At 36.8% G+C, this 23,061-nt stretch overlaps 1 protein-coding gene across 15 annotated transcripts in view; it reads right to left on the bottom strand.

The window, feature by feature from the left end:
• KMT2C (lysine methyltransferase 2C) overlaps nt 1–23,061 on the bottom strand; it is a 201,933-nt gene that overhangs the window by 72,140 nt on the left and 106,732 nt on the right. For 12 of the 15 annotated variants that reach the window (XM_033009705.2, XM_033009708.2, XM_033009703.2 and 9 more), the window contains 9 exons: nt 22,311–22,473; nt 21,452–21,623; nt 19,458–19,572; nt 18,488–18,660; nt 17,578–17,735; nt 14,957–15,067; nt 12,526–13,265; nt 3,119–3,238; nt 597–713 (listed from right to left, as the gene is read on the bottom strand). In XM_033009705.2, coding sequence (XP_032865596.2) covers nt 597–713; nt 3,119–3,238; nt 12,526–13,265; nt 14,957–15,067; nt 17,578–17,735; nt 18,488–18,660; nt 19,458–19,572; nt 21,452–21,623; nt 22,311–22,473 — 1,869 coding nt within the window. The remainder of the gene's footprint in view (nt 1–596; nt 714–3,118; nt 3,239–12,525; nt 13,266–14,956; nt 15,068–17,577; nt 17,736–18,487; nt 18,661–19,457; nt 19,573–21,451; nt 21,624–22,310; nt 22,474–23,061) is intronic. The other 3 variants (XM_033009704.2, XM_033009711.2, XM_042802234.1) reach the window with 3 other exon arrangements.

The following is a 23,061-nucleotide window of genomic DNA, read 5'->3' as shown; positions in this document are numbered from 1 at the left end:
AAAGGCTGATGAGCTGTAGAACTAAAAAAGGTTAACATGGTTTCCAGAAGTTTTTATAAAACTGAGTAGACAAATTCATGAAAGAGAACTCCAACACAGGCTGCCCAAGACAAAAATACCACCTCCTGTTCAGCAAGTCCCCAAGCCACGAACTGAAGTGCATTCTTCCCCAGGCCTCTTTGGGTTTTTGTACTCTTCCCCCAGCACTGTTTTGGTCCCTTGGGAAGAAGATCCCCTGGTCTGATCCGCTACGGCTGCGGTTACATTCTTATGCACAAGCCTTGCTCTCCCTTCTTCTGCTCCAGTGAGTGCCCCCTGTACCCAGCATGTTTTCTACCCGAGAAAATGGAAGTACTCTCAGACTCCCCCAAAACAGTTGTCCCTTTAAGTGGCAAGAGCAGCACAAAACTACTTCCATTAAGCTACAGTGCTGTAGTTCTTCATCATAAACATGCAATAATAGCCAGGATTTATCAAATACCTCTGCTTTTTAGCGCTCTTTGGTTTTAAACAGTATTTTAATACAAGGATTATAGCTGAATCAAATTATGTTATATTATCAGACTACAATATAACTTAAAAATAAATGTCCTTACCCCTGGAATGACTACAGTCCCAACTCCATTTTTCAGTTTTGATCTACCTCTGCCACCTCTTCCTGAAAGACCTGCACCACGAGGCCTCCGCTTCCCCGGGAATCCTGATCCACGGCCCTATTCAATATAAGATAACAATTGAAGTGCAACCTGAAGGGTTTTTTTGTTATATGGGATTCAAACTTGTTCAACACATTTAGGGAAAAACATAAGTAAAAAAACACCCTATGATTTCCAGTGAATATGAGCACACTAGGCCACAGTCATTAAGTTACTGCATAAATCATTGTGAAATACCTTTAGCTACTTACATGACATAATATGATCACCTTTACCACCAGTGAGAAAGCAGCCAAAACCAGAAAACTTTATTTTCTGCTCAGGAATAACGGGAAATGTGGAAATGTATTTTTTTTCCCCACACTTGTAACATATCCAAAATAAATATCCTCTATTCTATGATTCATTTTTCTTTTGTTTTTAAACAGTCAGCTCAGACAGTCATGGGACTTCTGGACAGGGTCTGGACACTTGATTACTTGCAATCATAGATGCTTTTCTTACACTATGAATAATCAAGCAAAAATTGGAATTTATTAGGACCTAATCCAAAGTGAAAGAGGAGGCTGGCTCCATGAAACTCTCTTAATTCAGCAGATACAGAGAGAACTTTTTATATTAATTATATCAATTACACTCAGATCAACATTTCCCATAACATGACATTTTTCTTACAAAATATCCACTTATTTTTAGACAGCTTCTTTTTCCCCCTTATTTTAGATGCAGATGCACAGTTGCAGTGTTGTGTGCTCTGAAGTATTCACAGTATGTTCAACTACAATTAACTGTGGAAAAGCAAGCATGTTTTTAATAATAATTACCTGATATTAATACTGTGACTTTGATTTTTTTTTTTTATTTATTTCAAAATTAACTGAACACAAAAAGGATCAATAATTCTCCCTAATCACTTCCAGAGAGGAAAGAGAACATATTCACAATGTCCCCGAGTTCTGGCTGGTATATCAGACATCTTTACAACATGCTTCAGAGCCTCTGATCTGTATAACTGACGATAATTATGGTATATACTCAAATAAGCACCTTTCCTACTATGAAAAAAAATGAGATTATTGCATTTCAAATCTGCGAATAATCTCGGCTCCTAATACAGGCCAACTCCATCCAGAAAGTATCTAGACACGGTGTCTGTATCCCAATGTTTGCTGGAAACTACTTTTAATACCAAGACAAAACATTTACTCAATAAAACAACATTGACGGAACCACAAAGCTCCTTGGGGATGCTGTCACCAGACATGAACAGCCTCTACTGACAGAGACAGGAGTTCCCTGGATGGAAAACAGCACTATGGGCTCAATATTGCCAGCAGTATTTTTCAAATATGTCAACCTCTGTTTTAAAGATATAGAAGTTTATAGTCGCAATTAAAGGGAGAATTCAAGCATCCCAATGTTAAGATCTTATTAACATCATCTAATAATGGAAAGAGAAATTAAGTTGACTTACTCTTATACAACGATGTAATGTAACGCAATGCTATTTTAGGAAGTGAAAGGAAGGATGCTACTGATGGCTGAAGTGCTTATATGTACTAAGGTGAAACAAAAAATGCTGTTCTTACATATATATGGAGTTAATACATATGCACACACAGGACATACAAGTGTCAGTTTTTTAAGATGTAAACTCTTCTGGCATGTTTCTTATTTTATCTGTTTCAGACCAGGTATCAGTATTGTTATTTTCACACAACTAGTAACAGGAAATAAGCACATACTTGTATCAATGTTAATGCTGAATATTAAGCTGAAAATTAATGCTCAAAGCAGCAAAAGCTAGGCTAATGTCAAATTAACATAAAATTAGCATGACAGTTAAAGTGAGATGAAAATAAATCATTGGGAAGCTATAGCTATTTGCCAGTTTCATCATTTAGCTTTTTTGACTTTATTTAAAAAAGATAGTTTCTTCAGGTGTTTTTAATGGTAAATGTCACTGTGGATACAACCTTTGGTCCATCTAATCAGGTAGGAAAGTTGTTATTTATTCCCCCATAAGCTAAAAATGATGTCACTTTGAATCCACTCTACAGGATTTCTCCACAGCAACAAATTCAAGCCACCCTTCAGATCTCTGCTCCTTTCCGTGCCTGGCTTACCTTACTGCCAGTCTTAAGGACATTCTCCTTCTCAAGTAATTCATTTTGACAGCTACGTAAAGCCAACCACAAAAAGTGAAGCACTCGAGAGACACAAAAAATTGATAATACAAGCTATTCTCTGCCACTGAAAATCAGGGCAATGCCATCATACTGCCCAGTCTGGAAAGCACATATTTTTTTAACCTGAAAGCTCCAAAGTTTCAATAATTTTTAAAGGCCTTTAACAGTAATAGAATGGAAGATTAATTCGGTTGTGAGATACAGAATTTCATCACTAGTCTCTACAGCAGAAAGATAGCAATGGATACATGAAAATAAATTCAAATTATTTACCACTTTGATGCTCCAAATGGCACTGCCAGGAAGCTGTCTGGATTTAAAAATGTCCCGACCTTCTGAAATGTCTGGGGACCAGGAAGGTGGGCTGACTGTATTATTGGTACTCCAAGCCCCCTAGGATACGGTAGGTGAGAAAATAGATGTATAAAACTTCGCAACATAAAAAAAAAAAAAAAAAAAAAAAAAAAGAGAAAAAAAAGAAAAAAAAAAGAAAAAGAAAAAAGCAAGCAACAAAAAAAATCTGAAAAGCAAAGCACATGCAGGCATAGGCATTTCTACGTTAACTTAAGTAGTCAATTAGTTCACCAAGTGAGAGGAAGGTGGGAAATGTTTAGGTTCTCATTAAAACATACACTGAAACAAATATTAACCTCCAACTGATGGTTAAGTACAACAAAATGAGCTTTATAAACAAAGCATATTACAAACTGAAAGCAAACAATCATAGCAACAAATTATATCCCTAAATTTTATTGCATCAAATGAAGAAGACAGTAGTTTGAGATGATAACATTCCCTTTTACACTTCAAATCACATTTTGAAAGAACAGATGGCCTTAGTCGACTTTTGAGTCTAAACTACTGACAATCACAGCAACAACTAGTTTGAGAAGCATGTCAAACAAAAGCAATATAAATAAACCATTGGAATAGAAAAGAAAAACAGCCATGTTAATTAACAAAGTATCTCTTTCCTGCAAATTTGCCACAGATAAAGCATTATAAACCACCACCACTAATTTTTTTTTCACCCTGGTGTTTTCATGTTATGCTGTGGTATTGAATTTTAATATGTTATTATAAACATGTAATAATATACATCCATATGGTGCACCTACAAACTCTGTTTAACTAAATTATTATTGTCCCTATTTATCTAGTTCACATCATGGTGAGATACTGTATAACTGTCACAAGAAATATGGCAAAATAAGCAGAAGATGCTAAGAAGGACATGAAAAAAAAGCTGCCTAAGTTCCTCATACACATGAAAATCTGTGGAAGACTTTCTCAAACTCTGAGTAAAGCCTGCAGGAGACAGCCATCAAATAACTTCATTCTACATTTACACATTAGAATAGTTAAAGTATAATACATTTTCCTAATTCTAAGTTTGTGAGATTAAGAAATAATGAATACCAAGGTGAAAAGTAAAGCAGATGAAAAGCATAGGTTTACCTTCTTGAGAATGATGTTCAACAGTAGAACCGCATGGATGATACACAGAGGAATAACCTCATGCATACTAATAGTCCCAACTATTCACACATGCATAACGGCTCACATGGGCAAGCCCAAACACATTTACACCTTTGAATACTGGTCTATACAATAATAAGCATGAAGAAAAATTAGATAGCTTTGCAAAATGTGGTTTGTGTTTTGTTTTGTTCTTTTCTCTGAAATTAAATATTCTCCATCAAGAATGTGTGGGAAACAGTTTCTCTGAATCAACAACTCATCAAAACATATATTCATCTCAGACTGTAAATAGGTATTTTGCTCACAGCTGTGCTGACTGAAACTGCCCTGCAACTGATTTCGGGCCAGAAGGTTCATGGGCAAGACCTCCCTAATCTGTGTAAGACACAGTCAGGTTAGCTCTCTCTGCTGATGGAGGTGAGTATGAGCCAACATCTCACTTACCCTCAAGCACATGAGGAAAAGCTCACTGGATGCCTTCTGCTTGCAGAGCTGGGTAGGCAGTCACCTATGGCTGCTCAGATAGCTCAGCATTCAAACTAGCACAATGGATCCAAAAGAAAAAGCTTGGCAGTGACCTAAAAGCTTAATTACGCATAAAAGTTGCATTTTAAAAATGCCAACATTTTTGTTGTGGTACAATCCACAGTGTGGATGGACATGATGGTATTCAGTATAAATCTGCTTGCTAGGAGTTTAGCTATGCCTGCATGGGAAAGGGAATACGGACAATGTAACACAAATATAAAAACATTACAATTCTGCCCACACAAGGTGGTAATTAGACACACAACCTACAAAGTGCTTAGTGGCCAGAAGACTACCTGTGTGCTTTCAACTGCCCATCATTGTCTTCCTTCTGCCAAGGTGCTTGCAAAGAACACTCCAGCTGAACTGCTGGTGCCCGCAACTGCTGGCTTGCACTCGGGGTTAGGGTGAACATGCTGGAGTCAACAGCTTACACAGTAACATTCTGCTATCCCAGTTTTGGGCTTGACTTCAGTCAGACTGCCCCAGATCAAAAGGTTCCACAACTTCTAACAAGGGAATAGTGTTGAGCTTTTGCTCAACCTTCTGCACCTGCAAAGGCAGAGGTGGAGGGGAGTCCCTGGTCACATCCACAGCACAAGGGCGTAACGTTAATGACATAACGTGGGCACAACTGCACTGAGTCAGAAATGGAGGAAAGAAAGCAAACAAACTTCCACAGAAACAGAGGCTGGATACACCTACCCAAACACTTCCTGGGGGTGATTCCTCTGAAACACACATCACTCTCTACCTCTGCTGAACCACCCTGGGCTCCCGGCATGGTCAAGGAAGGGAAACGGCTGCTCGCAAAGGGCAGCTCACCGCACGGGGTAGAGGCTGTCAGGTCAGTCCCACCCTACGTGTCCCCAATTCTCTCCAGTGACCCCAACGGGGACCTCGAGGTGGCCACGGCAGATCTTTAGCACTGCAGATATCGGTGGTTGGGTGAATCCCTCTCCTCAAGACTGCAGTAGCTTCCACCAGGCAGAAGTGGCAAGACTGAAGTCTGATTTTGTTGTATCAAGGGCACTGCAGTTTATGAAACACTTCTTCAAATTCTCATGTTTTTACTAAGCACTGTCACACTAGTTAGCAACTAAATCAGCAGGTTTGTGGCAATAGGAAAGCTACCTTTACTATGCTAGCCATATATTTAATATCAAAGAATGTTCCATTTTAGCACGATAAAGTTAAAAATTTCACTGACTTTTAATTACAGTTTCCGTATCTTTCTAAAATTCATAATGCATAGTAACTGTTCTTATACAAGAGCAACTCAAAATCTGCGTATCACAGAAACAATCTTTACATCAATTTATAAGGGAGGCAATATGCTGGCTAAAGGTCAAAATTCAAGATCTCAGATGTGCTGAAAATACTTAATCAAAAACTAAACCCACCTACTCTTATTTGGGACACACAAAATTATTTTCCTTTTATGAAGATACACTTCTCTAGCGATTCAGTATATTCAAAAGATTAAAAGCTAATAGAATATTAAATCTGAATATGAAATATTTGGTCTTGCAAAACAAAATGAACTGTATATGATTTATGAACCATATTGTTAAGAATTAAATTGGAAATTTAATCCAAGTTTTATTGTAGATCAGAAACATTTGAATTCTTGGTCAGATAAACTTAATTAAAAACACACATTTCCACAATACTACGAACAAATTAATTACATCAAAGAGATGCATTAATTATATTTTGGCTTTTAATTAATGCCTGTTACCACACAACACTGAAGAGAAAGTTCTATTCAGTTCATTTACATCAGAACCACGGCAATAATTATGTACTGTGACAGAAACAGGAAGTTCTAATTCTCCATCATATTCTTGAGTCCTCGAAATTGAACAACACAGCTGCAAGTAAATTATAACAAAAGGAAACCCAGTGTCAGCATGGGTCAGGAGATCTCACTAAATTACCACTGACTGTGTTTAGCTGCTTAACGCTTTATGAAATCTACTGCAATCACAAATGCACAAAGCTGGATTTGCAATTTAATATTTAATGTAATTTTAGGGTTGTGAACAAAATTTAATCAGTTCAAACTATAGCTCCCCTCATTAAAAAAAAACATATAAAAACCATAACAAAAACTAATCCTTGAGAAAGACTCTTTCTGATCTTTTTTTCCAACATCTACCACTACAACAACGTACTTAGTGGTACCATGTAATTGAAGACAGCAAAAAAGCCCTAATACCCAAGAAAGAATTCAAACTCATCACAGTGTTTTGCATTTTTCAGTGTCATTTTAGAAAATCTCTTACAACACCTAGAAATATGTAGTGATCACCAATAGCTTCATGATGAAAATTAAATGCCTCTAATCACAGTATTTTCCATGGAACGCATTCTAAAATAATACATATGTTATAATAAAAACAGTAGTTTATTATTTACTATTCAGTATTATTCTATAGACCATTCTTAACTCTTTACCTACCAGTCTTACAATGTTGCATATGTTGTAATGTCCTCCATTTACTGACTTTACATTATGTTTTCCAGTACACAGTGCTGTAGCAAAAATAACTATTCAAATTTGTTCAGTTCAGATACATAGAATATACCCAATACCATTTAAAGTATACCTCCACATAAAATAAAGACCCATTTTCCTTGTGAAGATTTATTTCAAACTAGATATATGTCAGATTAGTCATTAGCAAACTTACATGATAATTTAAGAGTACTATTAGAGGAAAAAGAAATATGGAAAAGATCAAAGACAGGTCCCACTCCTGGCATAAATTTGCAGTTTATAGGCAAGGGTGGAGAATCTGCATATTCCATGGAGAAGACCCTGTACAGACACAACTCTCAGGACATCACTGTAATAACTTTATCATGCTGGCAGCTACTAGTGAGTGTTTCTGATCTAAGAACAACTAAGTTTCAGATATATATAAAAACCAATTTGGTTCCATTATGGAGTAGGGTAACAGAAACGAGACACCCCATGGACCAAAACCCATGGGAAGTCTGTGAGATGCTGAGCATGGCAGATAGAGGATCTTCTCATTGGGCTGGACGCAGATTTAAAGCCTACCTCTAGCTGAAGGTATGGATAATATGCTATCCTAACAAACACTGCTTGCAGAAATGTCCCTTACTGATAGGAGTTCTTATGCTGACACAGGAAAAACACATTCTCCAAAGTAGAATAAGCTTGCACCAGCAAAACCAATTCTTATCAGTATAACTGTACTTACATATTGATTTATGCATAGCTCCTCTTTTGTTTAGAAGATGGATTTTCTCCTGTTGATTCTAACCAAAGTAGAGATGCCTGCAAAAATGCTAGGGGGGAGAGGGGTGGTGATGACAGCAATGCTGATAGGGACCTGGAAGGGACTCACGAAGCCTTTTTAAGTAGAATACTGTCTTCATGGTTTGTGAGATGGGTTTTAGTCCCTTCAAAATAGGAGTGATGTAGTGGTGTTTCAAACACATTGCTAAAGCCTACTGCAAATTCAAACTACTAATATCCAATACAGAAAATCACTTCAGATTATGCATAACTTTGTATTTAATAGCAAAACTGAATAATTATTCAAATATATTTCATTAGCAATTCTATTAATAGATTTTGAAGAAAGGGACAATCCTTCATCCTACTGCCCAGCACAATACATGAAATTTAACAAAAACAAATCCAAATCAGAAACTATTCATTTATAAGGATTTCCCTGACTACAGTGAGGCATGTGTCTTGTAAAATTGAGAAGCAATATACTCAGGATCCATAGAATTTGTTTTCCTATTCTTCTTCTTACAAAGTTCCAGAAATCCATTGCAATGGATTTTTAATTTTTTTTTTTTTTTTTTTTTTAAACAGGAGAGGGACATTCCAATAAGGTAAACTACATATTAAATGATTTAAATCTTCTAGGATAAATTGAAGAATACTGCGATCTGTGGAAATTGGCTAGTGTTGGCTTGTCTTTGGGGTCCACAGAGTAATCAGACTCTTTATGATGTATCTATTTTAAACCTGTGCAGTCCTGGACAAGCAACTAGTTCTGCAAGGACAGTTCCTCTGTGCAACAGAAGCAAGCAGTTGTGGAGTCAATGTTAGCTTCACTAAGTACAAGAACCACAACCTCTTTAATCCATGAAAATAACCCAACCCTATTTGTGTAACTTTCCTCTCTTGTTTCACCTCCCTCTAAGACATATTACTAAGAACACATCCAGCTGCAAGGTAACATTTGTATTGCATAATCTAGGTCCTGACATAAAGCAAAACAGTAGCATTATGTGTTACTTTTCAAACAGAGAGAAGCAAACCTCAGACCTATAAAATTAACTTGCTTTTGAGAAGGCAAAATTCCTCTTTAGTGACACCCAGAGAAGAACCACACAGGACCTGGTTTATTCTGAACAGCTATACCTATAGCTTCATAGAAGCGTTTTTTCCTCCAGAATTGTTTTCCCCACTTTTTACTTGTTTTGGATCAATGGGATCATCTTCAGACAGACAAGCACTGAAACACTGTGTCATGCTAAAATCTTTTAAATTAAGGTTATGTCCCTTCTTCAGCGGTGAGGCTGCACTTCGCGTGGAAAATAAGATGGATCAGCAGAAAGCAGCACTTTTCTCAGCTGCCAGAACCTGACTAATATGATTGCTCTCCCTAATCCAGAATTTGGAGAAAACATCCATTTTGTAGTGTCTGTAGAGTATGACACAAAAAGCCAACAGGTCTTAATTCTTTGTTTTCATACCTGGTGAAAACCTGCTTACTTGCCTTTAAACCTGCCCCAAATTGTCAAGTAACAGGAAACCAAAGCAGGCCCCGGCACATGTAAGCGTCTGGAGAGCACTGAAGGTGGGCAAGAGAGAGCATCGGAAGGAAGATCAAAGTTACAGCTATGAGGCTTCTTCTTTTGCCAATTTGTGAATCAGTTTCTAAAATCATACATAATGAGTTGCTTATAGAGTCATAAATAGGGCTGCTGGCACAAATATCGGAAAAATTAAGCATTTTTTCTCCTGAGAACTAGAATAAACATTAAGAAAAAAATCACTATATGTAAAGTGCACTTTTTAAGATGACATAAATTAAGCATAGTTAGATGAAAACACAAGGTCTTGTTCTTTGACAATCAAATATATTTAGAGGCTTCCACTCCTATCCACAGCTCTTGATTTGGAGAAGTCCACAATTTTTTAAAAAAACTGAACGTTTACAGCAAAAATAGTAAGACCTAAACAAAACCTAAACCAATTTCTGTGTCTAATTCAAAGGCTAAAATATTTAAACACCTGCCTCATCTATTGCAGATTTGTCCAATTAAATCTTGCTCAGAAGGAAAGCACCTCCCTATAAGTGGACGTTTCTAAATCTGTTATTTATACTCTACAGATCGTCATTTGACAGGTTTCAGTCCCTCAGCAAAGGCCCCAGGTAGGATGTTAACACAGCAAACTTACAGCACTAATTTTGTCACTGTTTAAAGCATATACATATTTCTGCAAATATGAAATAAACCTTACTGCACAGTGAACTAGAAAAACCTAACTGCAGCAAAATAAACAGAATTTCTAATTTCAGTGGAAGCAGAACTAAGGTCCTAATAATAAAGCTGGTTTAGAAAACATCTATTATACACAAGCTGTTTCTCTTTTTTCAAAAGACACATCACCTACAGGTATGTCCAACATGGGAGAATCAGATGAACAAAAGTAAAAACTGACCAATGAATAGTCTGAAAAAGATCCCAAAGCCCAAACCTCTACCAACTAGTTAAGCTGAATTGAGATTACTTGTCAGGAAAAGTGCATATTTTTCACTAATCAAGTATCCACATGGTCACTTTTTTTTTCAGTCCTTACTCAAGACAATTTTTCACAGATTTCTACAACGTGCTGAACTGTGCTAAAACTGAATAAGCTGTAGAAAGCAAGAAAGCATACTGTGACTTAAAACAAAGTATGCATGTGCTTTTCTTACCAGAAAATTGCTATTTGCTTCACAAAAGTTCCAGCTTAATAGGTGTTTAAAGTGCAAGACAAAGATAATCGAAATCAAAAGAAACCTTCACAGACTTCTAACGTATTGCTACAAGACCGATTGTGAATTTTACAAGTAACTTGTCCAATTCTACAACTGGTACTGCTAAGCTGCTAAATACCTTTTTATTTTAAAATGTAACTTGCAAACTATTGAAAAGATTTTATTTATGCAGCATCACAGCTGGGATTTTGTTTTACACCTTACTTATAAACTTTAATTCAACTCAGTTTTATTTGCATTACTCACACCGCATCTTAAGAGCTTAATGTGTATACTCTAGTGCTCACAGAACACATAAATTGCTACTTTACAGATGATTTTTTTATTTTATTTTTTTTTTTAAGATGCGTATCTATTCTGCTACAGGCAACTAAAGTTGGGGTCAGCCCTCACGTTTTCCTCAGTGGGTTCTCTGGTGGTTAACGTATTTTATTACCAGTATGATGATGCTGGTTCCTATGCAGAGCAGGGCGCAAATTGCACAGAAAAATAAATACAGCTCTTACTGGGACAGGAAAGACAACAAATAAACTTCCCCAACAGAAAACCTGTATCCATTTTAGACTGCTTAAGAACCCCACCCCTCTTCAGTATGCATAATAAACTGAGATAAGAAATTTTAGTTTTTAAGACAGTACAGAGTATTAAGAAAAAAAATAATTTATACATCCTTGTATATTAGGGTAAAAAAACCCACCAGAGATACTCTAAAACCTTCCAAAATTAATTTCTTATATCATGTTTGCTGACTTTATTATACACTTTCAACCTTTTCAGAACTCTATCTCATACCTTTTCTTAGAAACCAAGAATTTTGAACCCTTAGGTAACATAAAAATGGAAAGAAATGTGCAATATATAAAAAGCTTTTCTAACACTAAGTTCAGAAAAGCATGAAATCATCAACCTAGAAGTTCCAAAGACAAAAAATAAACTGTGATGAGAACAAAAATGAAACAGTAATTTGTCACACAGACATACTTTTTGTGTAGAATTTTGGAAACACAAAATAAAGCCTACAGAATGACGAACTATTATCCGCACAACTACACAACTCAGAGAGCAAGATGTTGCAGAAGGTGACAGACTTCAAGATTCTTTTCACTCATCAAACTTAATCCTAGTCAAATCACAACTGGTACCAAACAGTTCTTACGTGGTATTTGCTAATGTAACAAAACCATCCAATTATTTGCAACACCAATGTCGATCAAGATAGTATCTGGTAGTGTGACAGAAACAAGTTGTAGGTTTTTCTGTAAAGCCAGCTTCAGAAAAGTTAAGACAATTTGAAAGTACTAGGCAAAATAAATGCATATATGAAAATGATTAAGAGATAAGGTTAAAGGCACAGCATTAAATATATCTGCATTTGTAGCATGTGTATTAAAAATACAACAAATTTTCTCTTATTTTGCTGTAAGCATGAGCTGAAGGAAACATTCTCACTAGAGAACCTTTATGATGTTTGATCTCTCAATTATTTAACATGAAGAAGAAATAAACTACACATTCACTTAGAAGAATAAATGCATACTACGTCCTAAAAAATAGGTGAATTTAATGCATTATACTGAAATCTGAACTGTGTGCTTCATAAATGTATAATAAAATATTTGACAAGCTTACCTGTCTTGATCTGGGTCTTCCAGGAGAAAACTTGCGTTTGGTGATGGCTGGTTTTCCCATGCCAATTTTTGGAGTGACTGATATATAAGTCGTTGGGAGAGCACTTCCAGCAGCAGAAGGCAATGCTGGGGGCTGACTGTGCTGTACATCTCGTGCAGAATGCAAGTCTAATGAAACATCTGGCGAGGAAGACACGTTTGTCTTGTTTATATTAACCAATGGGGGAAGTGAGGGGTAAGTCTCAGTTGGTGATTTTAAGGGTTTGTCTCCAACTGGTGAACTATTTGCAACACCTTCATTTGCAGAAGTAGTTTCTACTTCTAGGAGAGCTGGTGTTTCTGACTTTTCATGGGTTTCTCCTTTTTCTACATCTTTCTGCACTTTTATTATTTCCAGTTGTTGTTCTACAGGGATACAAGTATCTCCCTTGCTTTCAGTCTCCTCTATTTCTGGCGTCACAGTTACGGTCTCAGGTACTGAAGACAGAGACCGAGAGTCTACTGTGGATACTTCTGACACCTCCACACTACCTTGTGGTAGCTGTGTCTCTTCCACTTTTTTGTCTAACTCCTGATGTATTACAGCTTGAACACCTTCCATCACTTCCATCATTTTCTCAGTCTGACTGTCACCAGATGCTGGTGTCTTTTCAGGAGACATTTCCACTTCAGCTGAATTAACTTCAACAGAGACTTCTGTTTCCAGTTCTGTGGTCTTTTCTTCTGGTGACATGCCTGTAACTAAGTACAATCATATTAAAGGCTCAGTTCAAAGAAGAAAAACTTACACGGGTGTACCAGTCAACAAGTATACTTGGTACACAACAAGTACACCAAGTACGTATCGCTTTGCTTAAGTGAATTTAATACATAGCTTAAAAGATACTTCATAAATACCTTTCTTTGTACATATGTTTATAGTAGTCTATGTTTTTAGTTCATTATTTTTCTTCACTGGAAACACAACAGAGTAAATCACAAGAAAGTAGACTCAAGGTTAATTTTTGAGGAATGTGAACACATATTTCCAGGTAGGCAGCTAAAAGTAGCTTCTGCTTTTTCATTTCTGTGTATTGAAGATGTAGGCTAGCATAAATTAATGTATTTTAAGCAACTGTCCCAACACTTCCAAAAAGCAGACAGCTAAGAACAACATGACAAGTACAAATAAAAAACACTTCCCTCCTAGCACTCTTTCAGACTTTAGGAAATCACTTGAAATGAAAACAGCTGGTGCTGGTTTTTAATTTACTAATATCTCATGGATTTCTTTCAAAAATATTTGTCCAGCCTTCCCTTGAACCAAATCAAGCACCTTTCATCCACAACATTCTTCACCAAGGAATAGCCAGTCTTGTATCCATTCCATGGAGAACCACATTCTTTGCTCCGAATTTGGCTTCTCATGATGGACCCTGATGCTTTTACAGGCCACTTACTGTCTATTACACTTGCACTCTTCTTAAATTCACACTGCTACAACCCCCTCAGCCACTACAGTTCAAAGCCTAGCATTTTATTATGAATGTGCCTTCACTGATAGTTTTAAATCATGGCCCTAATACCACAGGTTGTGATGCGTAACAGTGATCACAGCTAACCGGCAAGATTTTTTTTTTTGCTTTGGCTTTATATGCAAGTTTCTTGTTTCCCCTTATAGCAACCATCCTCCAACATCAGTTGGGAGCGGGTGGTACATACTGGCAAGTTCTTTGTCACTGATATTGGTCACTAACACATTTAGAGGACTTGACCCAGAAACCATTCTACTTGTGTTCTTTTCTTTGGCTGGTACTTCATGTGTGATTGATAAGTTATATTTATTCCCAGAACACTATGATCAGTTACTGCAGCACACCCTGTCTGGATGAGTACATTTCTTTATTAAATAAATTATCTTTTATTTTCAAAGGGAAAAAAGAAAAGATGACATCCTTAACCAAGGATACTTGTGGAGTTACAGCCACAAAGCACATAAATTGGAAATAAGTTCTGCAGCATGCCCCAAAACACACCAGAGGAAATGAATCCAATCCAGTTATTTGCAGCTACAAACAAAAAAGACCTGAAGAGAAAGTGTGAGTGACTGTATTTGAGTAGCAACAAATAATAGTTTGTACTATAAACCTCCAGTGTACAAAAGCATTTAACTGTATTTCCAGCTTTTGGAGAAAGCCAGTCCCACTAAAAAAAGTAAACCAACTTTCTCCTACACAAAGGAATCTTTGCCTTCAATAAAATACTTCTTCATCAAAGAAGTTAATACTGTCACTTGACTGTTCAGAAAGTAGAACTGATGCAATTTGTCTCCTACAGCTTTCCAGGTACTTTTTCCTCTTAAATTTATAAAGTACCACAAACCTTGCTGAATGGAAGTGGGTGCGCTAAAGGCTTCTGTACTGTCATTTTCTCAGCCTGCAAAACTTTCTTACCGTCTGTGACACATCCAACAGCTGATTCTTGACCAGGACCATCACCAGTAATGGGCTGTTCCTGAATTGTCACATCTTCACCACTTTCCATTTCCATTTCCATTGTACAAGCTTAAGGAGAGGCAAAGAAGTTATCGAAATTGGTATGATGTTTATTCTATTGTCATCAGTAGTTGCTGTCACCATTTGACCTTTTGGCTAAAGAGAATGTGTTTAACAATGTGATAGGAGTTGGGACAAATCAGGTCAATGAGAAGGTTAGGGAAACTATATAGTACTCCTTAAAGGCTAAGAGCCTTTTTCTCATTAACACTGAAGCTTTTTATACCTTTCAGACAGTGAAAAATGTCTGTAAAGCAACTGCATACACCTATTTGTGAAAACTAAATGTACACAGTCACAGAATTTTGCATTACCTGAGCAATACAAAAAATTCCAGTCTGCTAAACAAAACAGGACTTGTAGCATGAAGGCTTCAAATCCTACAGTGATTTACAGCATAGATATGAGATTCCATCTACTATCAGCACTTGGAATATTGATTTTCAATCTACAGCTGTTCAACAACATGAAAACTAAATTTTGCCACTTTAGAACTAAGATCCCTTCATCTGTGAGTTCCACCTATTAAATAAGGAATCTGCATGGAAAAGGGGCTAGCGAGCACTTCTTTGGTTAACAGTATCATACAGCACAGAAACAGGAAATACTTATTTTTTCCCTCATGTAAAAGCTTTTTCAGTTAAGAAAATTATTAAAATGCACTGGACAAAGTAGGAGCAGAAAAAACAAAGTATACAGTAAGTTTTAACTCAAAAGGAACTGATCCTCCACGGATGTTAGCACGAAAAATAGTCAAATGAATATAGCTTTCTGTTCAAGAAAGTCTTTTTAAAGTTCAAAAAGCCAGGAACTATGAGGTAATGCTACTTTTAGCACATAAAAACTGCTCTCAGACTCTATCAACTTTAAAGTGATATTTTAACTTTGAGGAAATGATCATTTAGATTAGCTCCCAATCTGATTTTAATGTACAAAAATGCTCTCCTGAGTATAAAACACCGCATGACTGTAATAGCTCCAGATTACTCCTAGTAGTTGAGATGACAGTCCTGTTCTTCCTTGGGGATAAGAGTATGCTTCTACTAGCTAGAAATCCTAACAGAAGTATTACTTAAAACTTCAGCCTTTCAAATAAACCTGTTACTTATTCAAAACGGTTTTCAGTAGAAGATGGGGAATTTTTCCAGCGTAAGACTTGGGTATCACTTGGACTTCATCCTGAATGTTCTAAATACAGTGCCCGAGAGTCCAACAGCCTCTACTAACCTTTCAGAATGGAAGTGATCTTCAAAGGCTGAAGTCACCACTTTCTCTAACCCAGTGCACAGGATCACTGACAGTTCTTCTGCCCACTTACGTACATTTACCTACTGTCACTGCCCTTCCTCCAGGATCACCTTTTTCATCATTTCATTACTGCTCATAAAAGGGATGAGCTTACACATACAGGCCAACATCAAAGAGGATGACTTGTTTACACAAAACATCTTTGAACACACAAAAATTAAAGAGTTTTGTTGCAGTCCAACACCTCTCCTTTCCAGTAAAAAATTATCAGGCTTTCGAAAACACAGATACTTACACAACTGAGCTAGCAATTTCTTTTAACAAAAGATCAATGCACAAGCATTTCGCTTTAAGCATCAAAAATGCACATGGCAGTGGTAGTGCAGTTAATCTGTTAGATTTTACCTCGCTTCCAAATATATCTACAACTGTACTTAGGAAATTCAGCTAGCATGAGAGTAGGTGCTATTCAACAGTGCACATGGTGTGAAACGCAAAGGCATTCAGTTATGAGTTCACAACACAAGTCTTGTGGATTATCCACTGGACTCAGATCAACAGATCCAAGTTCTCTCTGTGCTTCCTAACTGTTACCGAGTAATTTTAAAATAAATACTTTTACACTTTTCTGCAAATTCCCTTTTCACTTTTTACTTAATTTGTCCATTTAGATAAGGATCTCTCAGAAACAAGATGACTGATTATATAGTTTTGAAAAACAACAACTGATTAAAAGCTGTTTAAATATACCTGTCCCTTGAACACTGTCCAGCTTCCACTGCTGTATCCTACCTGCACATAGTGAGGAGAAAGGGCACTATGAGAGTGACAAGTAGCAAGAAGGAAACAGGAAAAACGGATGTTTTCAGGAACATCTACCAGAAACTGGCTTATGCATAGTAGTTATGCAAAACTGAATAAAGTTAGGCTGTCGAATACATTAATGAACCGTACCATGTCAAAAAACAAAACAAAACAAAACAAAACAGAGAAGTTTGCAGTTACAGGCTGGAAAGCTGGAGCTGGAAGGTTGAGAGCCACCATTAAGGTGCTTACTTGCCCAAGTTCCTAATACAGGATATCCTGAAGCCAGAAAGCATATTGAGAAGATGGCTCCACCCATGCTTGAGAAGCTCCTGCTATTAGAAGGAATGGATGAACTCTACAGAGCAGAATATGAGTGGCTGGTTCACAAAAGACTTAGTGAGACAGCTGCAGATACCTGTATTTGATGTTAGCATTTTGGAAATATAAAGATTATGTCTGATTACCTGTTATACTGTCGGGTTCAGGAATTAGTTCAGAAGTGTCCATTACATCATGTGACTGAGTCTGATCCCCTTCTTGCTTACAAAGAGTGCAGATGTAGTCTTTCAACTGAGACTCCAATTCACTACCTGGAGATCTGTCACATTCTATGTGAATCCACCTAGAGAGATTAATTTAGTCTATTAATGTTAGACTATGACTTTAATAATAAATATATAAAGTATCCTAGTAAAAATCAACTTTTAAATAGCAGTTTCCCATTCCTATGGGGAAATAAAAAACGCCAACCAGTGCTTTATTATGAAGAATTTTAGAGAAATAAGCATGATGTATCACTATGTCAAGCAGTTAACAAATTTAAATTTGAAGACTTAAACTACCACTAAAGTCAAGGGGACACCACAACACTTATAGCAATACCAAGACATTGCACAGCAAGATACTATAGCATTGAGTATGAAACACAGCCCACATACTTATAAGGTTGAAAAGAGCACATTTTGCTTTGTTTTGTTTTTTAAATTCCTGCATAGCAAAACACATAAAATTAACCAGAGAACACATACTTGAAAATGTAAAAAACCCCATAACACTGTGTCTTTAAAAGTTAGGACATTGACTCTTCTAGTCTGCTTACTCACAAAACAGATGCAACGTAAGAAGCAGCAGCAGCACATATTTCTCTATACACCTCAGGTAACTGCCAATTAATACTTATTTGCTAAGATTAAAATAGGACTTCCTACTATTGTTCACTGTATTTAGAGATGAAGGATCAAGATGTTGCACAAGATACTATAGCATTGTACATCAAATACAGTCCACACCCTTCACAGAAACGCATCAGTGTCATACAGTTCACCACAAACTTTAGACATTTCAGTACAATTTAACAAAAATTAGGATTCTTACCTTTTGCACATGTGACAATGCAACATATCTTTCTGGAAGTCTTGGAGGCACAGTTTTTCACAGAAAGGACAAGATAAGTTGTCTTGCTGTTGGTAACAACTGTCACATACCAAACAATTATGGTGCCACTGACAACTTGTTCGTGTGCCACACTCAGCACATACTCTACAGTTCTAGAGATCACAAGAATTTAGTTGTTAATTATGGTATTTCACAATGTGACAGAACTGCCATTAACTGACATTTTCCTGCTTTGAATTAAATTAAATAAAGTTTCTGTCCTTGGTAACACTAATAAATTATCCAAGATCTGATAACAGACCATGAAGAGCCTTTGCAACAGCAAGAAGAGTTTCCTTGGGCTACTCCCTGGCTCGAAAGGAGTATTTCTTAAGAGACCAAGCTTTTTATAAATAAAAGGGAGTTGTCTTATGACTGCCACAAACTGACTATGAAATTACATACATCTCATATACAGGGACTTCCCCTGTTATGCTGAAATCATATTTTTATTACTACTTACACTTACAATATTACTGATAAAACAACAAATTCATCCTGCCCTCCTCAAATGCAAAGGAACCCCTGAGCTGCAGAACCTCCATTCTCATAAGCAAGAAACAGCTGAATATAAGGAGTCTTCTAGTATAGATTACATAGGTAAACTGCATAGGTTTTAGTTTACTAAAACAGTTAGAGCAGCTGTCATTAAGTGAAGGTTATTCACTCCATCTGGATCCTACGCTTCCACTTTCTCCTATGGGGGTTGATGTACTGTCCTCCAGAGGCTGCTTCAGCCACTGACAGCTACCCTCACACAGCAGCTGCAGAGCCACATCGTTACATACGAGCGGGATTCCTTCAGAAATTACAAGTTAGTTACACAGCGACAGCAGTCCGCTCGACACCTAGAACAGCATAATGTGGGCCCCTATAACGACAAGGAATTATTCTGAAACCTTTAACTTACTTTACATTTCCAACCATTTGTTGGTACAGCATCCATAACCGGTTGTAGACAGAAAGTATGGTAGCCTTTATCGCATGTATCGCACACCAGCATCTTGTTGTCTTCCCCAGAATGTCTAAGAAAATTAACACGTGGTTAAAAAAAAACTATTTAAACAAGCCATAACAAAAATCTATCTAATGAAAAGTCTAAACAGGAAGACACATAGCTGAGCACATGAAAATATATGAATACCACTTACAAATAGCTCCAGAGATAATGCCCTCAAATTCATATTTTAGTATGGATGAAGACTGCTACGCTTACTTTGACAACTGCTGATCCCGTGCAAGGATTCCGACTTCTAGAAATGGGCCCACTTTCATTTACATACATGTAGGAAGATTTAATGACCTTTCTGTACTGAAATCAGTTCAAAATCTGAAATATGTACTTTACTTCTTTCTGAAAAGAACATGCAACCATACTTGTTCCTACAAACAGTCTGACTGTATTTTTTCCAAAGAGAAAAACGAGCCATCACCTCTGACTACCAGAGCTCCTACAATGTCAACCAATATGACTGCAAGAGCAAAACAAACATTAAAGTAAGAGATTTCAATTTTCCTACAATCGTGAGGAGGTACAGAGCTCCACCACAAATTTCAGCAATAAAATAAACTCGCAAAGAATAAGACAAATAGTTTGGTAATATTTAAAGTCACTGTGTTCCGCCCTAGTTTAAATAAATTATTTCAATAAATAAAAATGACACAAGATTTGCCTTGATAAAGCTTCATAATATATGGCATTGCACATACTAGATCCTACTTCATTACCTAGGAGACCCGGTACTTTAAAAAACAGTAAACACTCTCTCTTTGTATGGAGATATGCTTAAAATGCTATTTTTCAATGCTGGCATAAAACTGCCATGCTGCATAAAGGAATAGGTGTGAAAACATCACATTTTCTTCTACTTTTCCACTACAGAGAGGGTTTGTTAGCAAATACTGTAATTATCCAGCACGACACTTTTAAGGATACTGTCGTGGTTTGAGCTCAGAGGGCAGCTGAGCACATTCTTAGAACGTGCTTCATTATTATAACTTCATTGCTGGCATTCGGTATCAGCCGTGTGTGATCAGGGAACAATCTTTAAAGCGAGTGAATCAGAATGCTAGCAAATACTGAGTGATCTGCTTGGAAAACAGCAAAGCACTGACTGATCAGGTAGATGAGGCAGTAGTGAGGTGGCTTTTTTCCTTCATACTGTACCAGCTGATCTGACTAAAGCTGAATAAAATTCTTATTTCTTTTCTATTAAGCCCTTTAAAAAACAAAACAACAAGCAAGCAAAAGAACCCTGCCGTGCTCATCAGATGAAGTTATATAGGAATAAGCGTACAAGCCGTCAGTTTTCTAAGTGAACCCTTATACTACCACAACAATTATGTTTCATTGTCTCAGTATTTGTCTGGTGTAACAATTCAATCATGGTCATTCATGTCACTTTTTTTCTTTGCTCAACTAAGCCATGTATTTGTTTTCATAATGACTCATTAACTGCCTCTGTAAGATATTACAAAATAGAAGAGAGGGCCTAGTGCAGGGGACCTCCCCAGTATGTGGTACATGCACAGCTGAAATGTCAGCTGAGTAGAAGCACAGGTTCACAGACTGTAAAGGCACTAAATTAAACCAATTTGTTAATTTGGTAAGTTTGAGAAAAATCCTCCTGTATAAAAGGAGGAAAAAGCCAGAAGGTTTTGCTGCTCTTCAGAACCTGCCAAGATAATGATAACTGGGGGTATAATGTTCCAGCTCTGCTCTTTTAGAAGAAAGTTCCCAACACGTGGGATTGTTCATCTATTTAGTATAATATCATAAAAGATATATCTGTGTGAATAATCTACACTTTTCACAAAAAAGAACAGTTAATAAAATAGAAGTTTTAAAATCACAGAACATAAATCTCATACCACCTTCCTCTGTGTCCCTTAAGTCTCACTTACTTGCAGTTCTGGCACACTTTGCAATCAGGACACTGCCAACCTGCTCTTTTTAAAGGTGTAACTTGTATGTCCAGGCACATCCCATGGTAGTGCTGGCCACAGGTAGTACAAAAAAGTTGATCTAAGAGGTCTCCAGGGCTGTCGCACACTGCACAATTTGCTTCTTCCTTTGCTACAAAGAATTAATTTTTTCAATTATTATTTCATTAAAAATTATGAACAATTCAATGAACCCAAGAAATTCTTTAGTAGTTCTTACGCATACAAAACGTGATCATTCTTATGAAAGTCAAATTTAATTAATATACTTCATAACCACTCACTTAATTTGGTTTTCTGATATACTCAACTAATCTCATAACAAAAGTACATTCATTTTAAACCTTAATAAAGCCTAACCAAAAGACACAGTTTTATTCTCCTCGAGATAAAACTGAGAGCTTTAGGATCAACTCTTCTTTGGAACAAGTACAAAATAAAGCTCCTAACAGATCTAAACCTATTATTTAGTTGAAGTGTTTGCAATATGGTTGCTCTAACTTGAGTTAGGGCAAGTAAGAAAGCCTATTGGTTTGAACTAAAACCTCATGGAAGCCCAGCCTTATGAGTAAACCATTTCCATGTTCTGTCACTAAAAAAAAAAAAAAGAAAAATACTAACTTTGCTGTGCCCCACTGTCAGTCTTTAAAAATAGAAGACTACGAACTTGTATCTTTCTCATACCTGAACATATGTGAATTCTTGGGTACGTGAACTGGGAAAATAGGTCTAAACAAATGTGCTCTTAAGCTGATCCTACCACAGAGCAGTTTTCATAAAACCTGTTACTAATTGTGTCATGTGAATACTGGGTACTTACATCTTTCAGGAGCCTGATCAATATGGTCTGGACAAAGGAGGGACAAGTTACTGAAATCCTGAAATGTGCCTGCTCCAGCAGCACAGGGGTAATGGTACATCTGGGTACATTTCTCTTCACAGCATTTGATAGTGGCTCCAAGGTGCTTACAATATGCACATCGCTGAAAAATAAACATAACAAATAACTTTAAAACTATTTTTTTTCTGTCATTTTCAGCCAGATCTATTCCCTGGCCTCATTTAACACCTCGGCCAGTAGAAGGGAGTGAGTACTGAGGAGAAGGGCACTAGTAGATTGTATCTTTCAGTGGCGCTCACAGATCTTTCCAACTTAAAATGCTTAATAAAACCCGCCCTAAATGCACCTGATGACCGAGTTTTTTCTTGTCACAGAAAAGCATTTTTCTTCTATGTTATCTAACTTGAGCTATGCCTTCAGTAAAGAGGCTTGGAGAGTTAGAGTAATAAAGGCAGACCACACTACACCGTCAATAGGTTATAACTAAAAATCACATAGCTCTCTAAGTTGTAATGTAAAACTGTAGAGACTGTAATCAGAAATGCAAATGGAAATGAAATATCATTCTACTGAAAATCTTACTGACATTACACAGTTCTCTCTGAGATGATAATGCATTTCATAAGCTAGCACTTTCCTCTCACATCTACTTTTGAGACTACACAAGTATTGCCACCAAACTTTGAGAAGTCATAAATCAGCATGATTATTATTAGAGACCATAGTCGCA

The sequence above is a fragment of the Tyto alba genome, unplaced genomic scaffold, assembly GCF_018691265.1.
Source record: "Tyto alba isolate M040663 unplaced genomic scaffold, T.alba_DEE_v4.0 Super-Scaffold_38, whole genome shotgun sequence".
Classification (NCBI taxonomy): Eukaryota; Metazoa; Chordata; class Aves; order Strigiformes; family Tytonidae; genus Tyto; species Tyto alba.
This window is presented reverse-complemented; position numbering and strand designations above follow the sequence as displayed.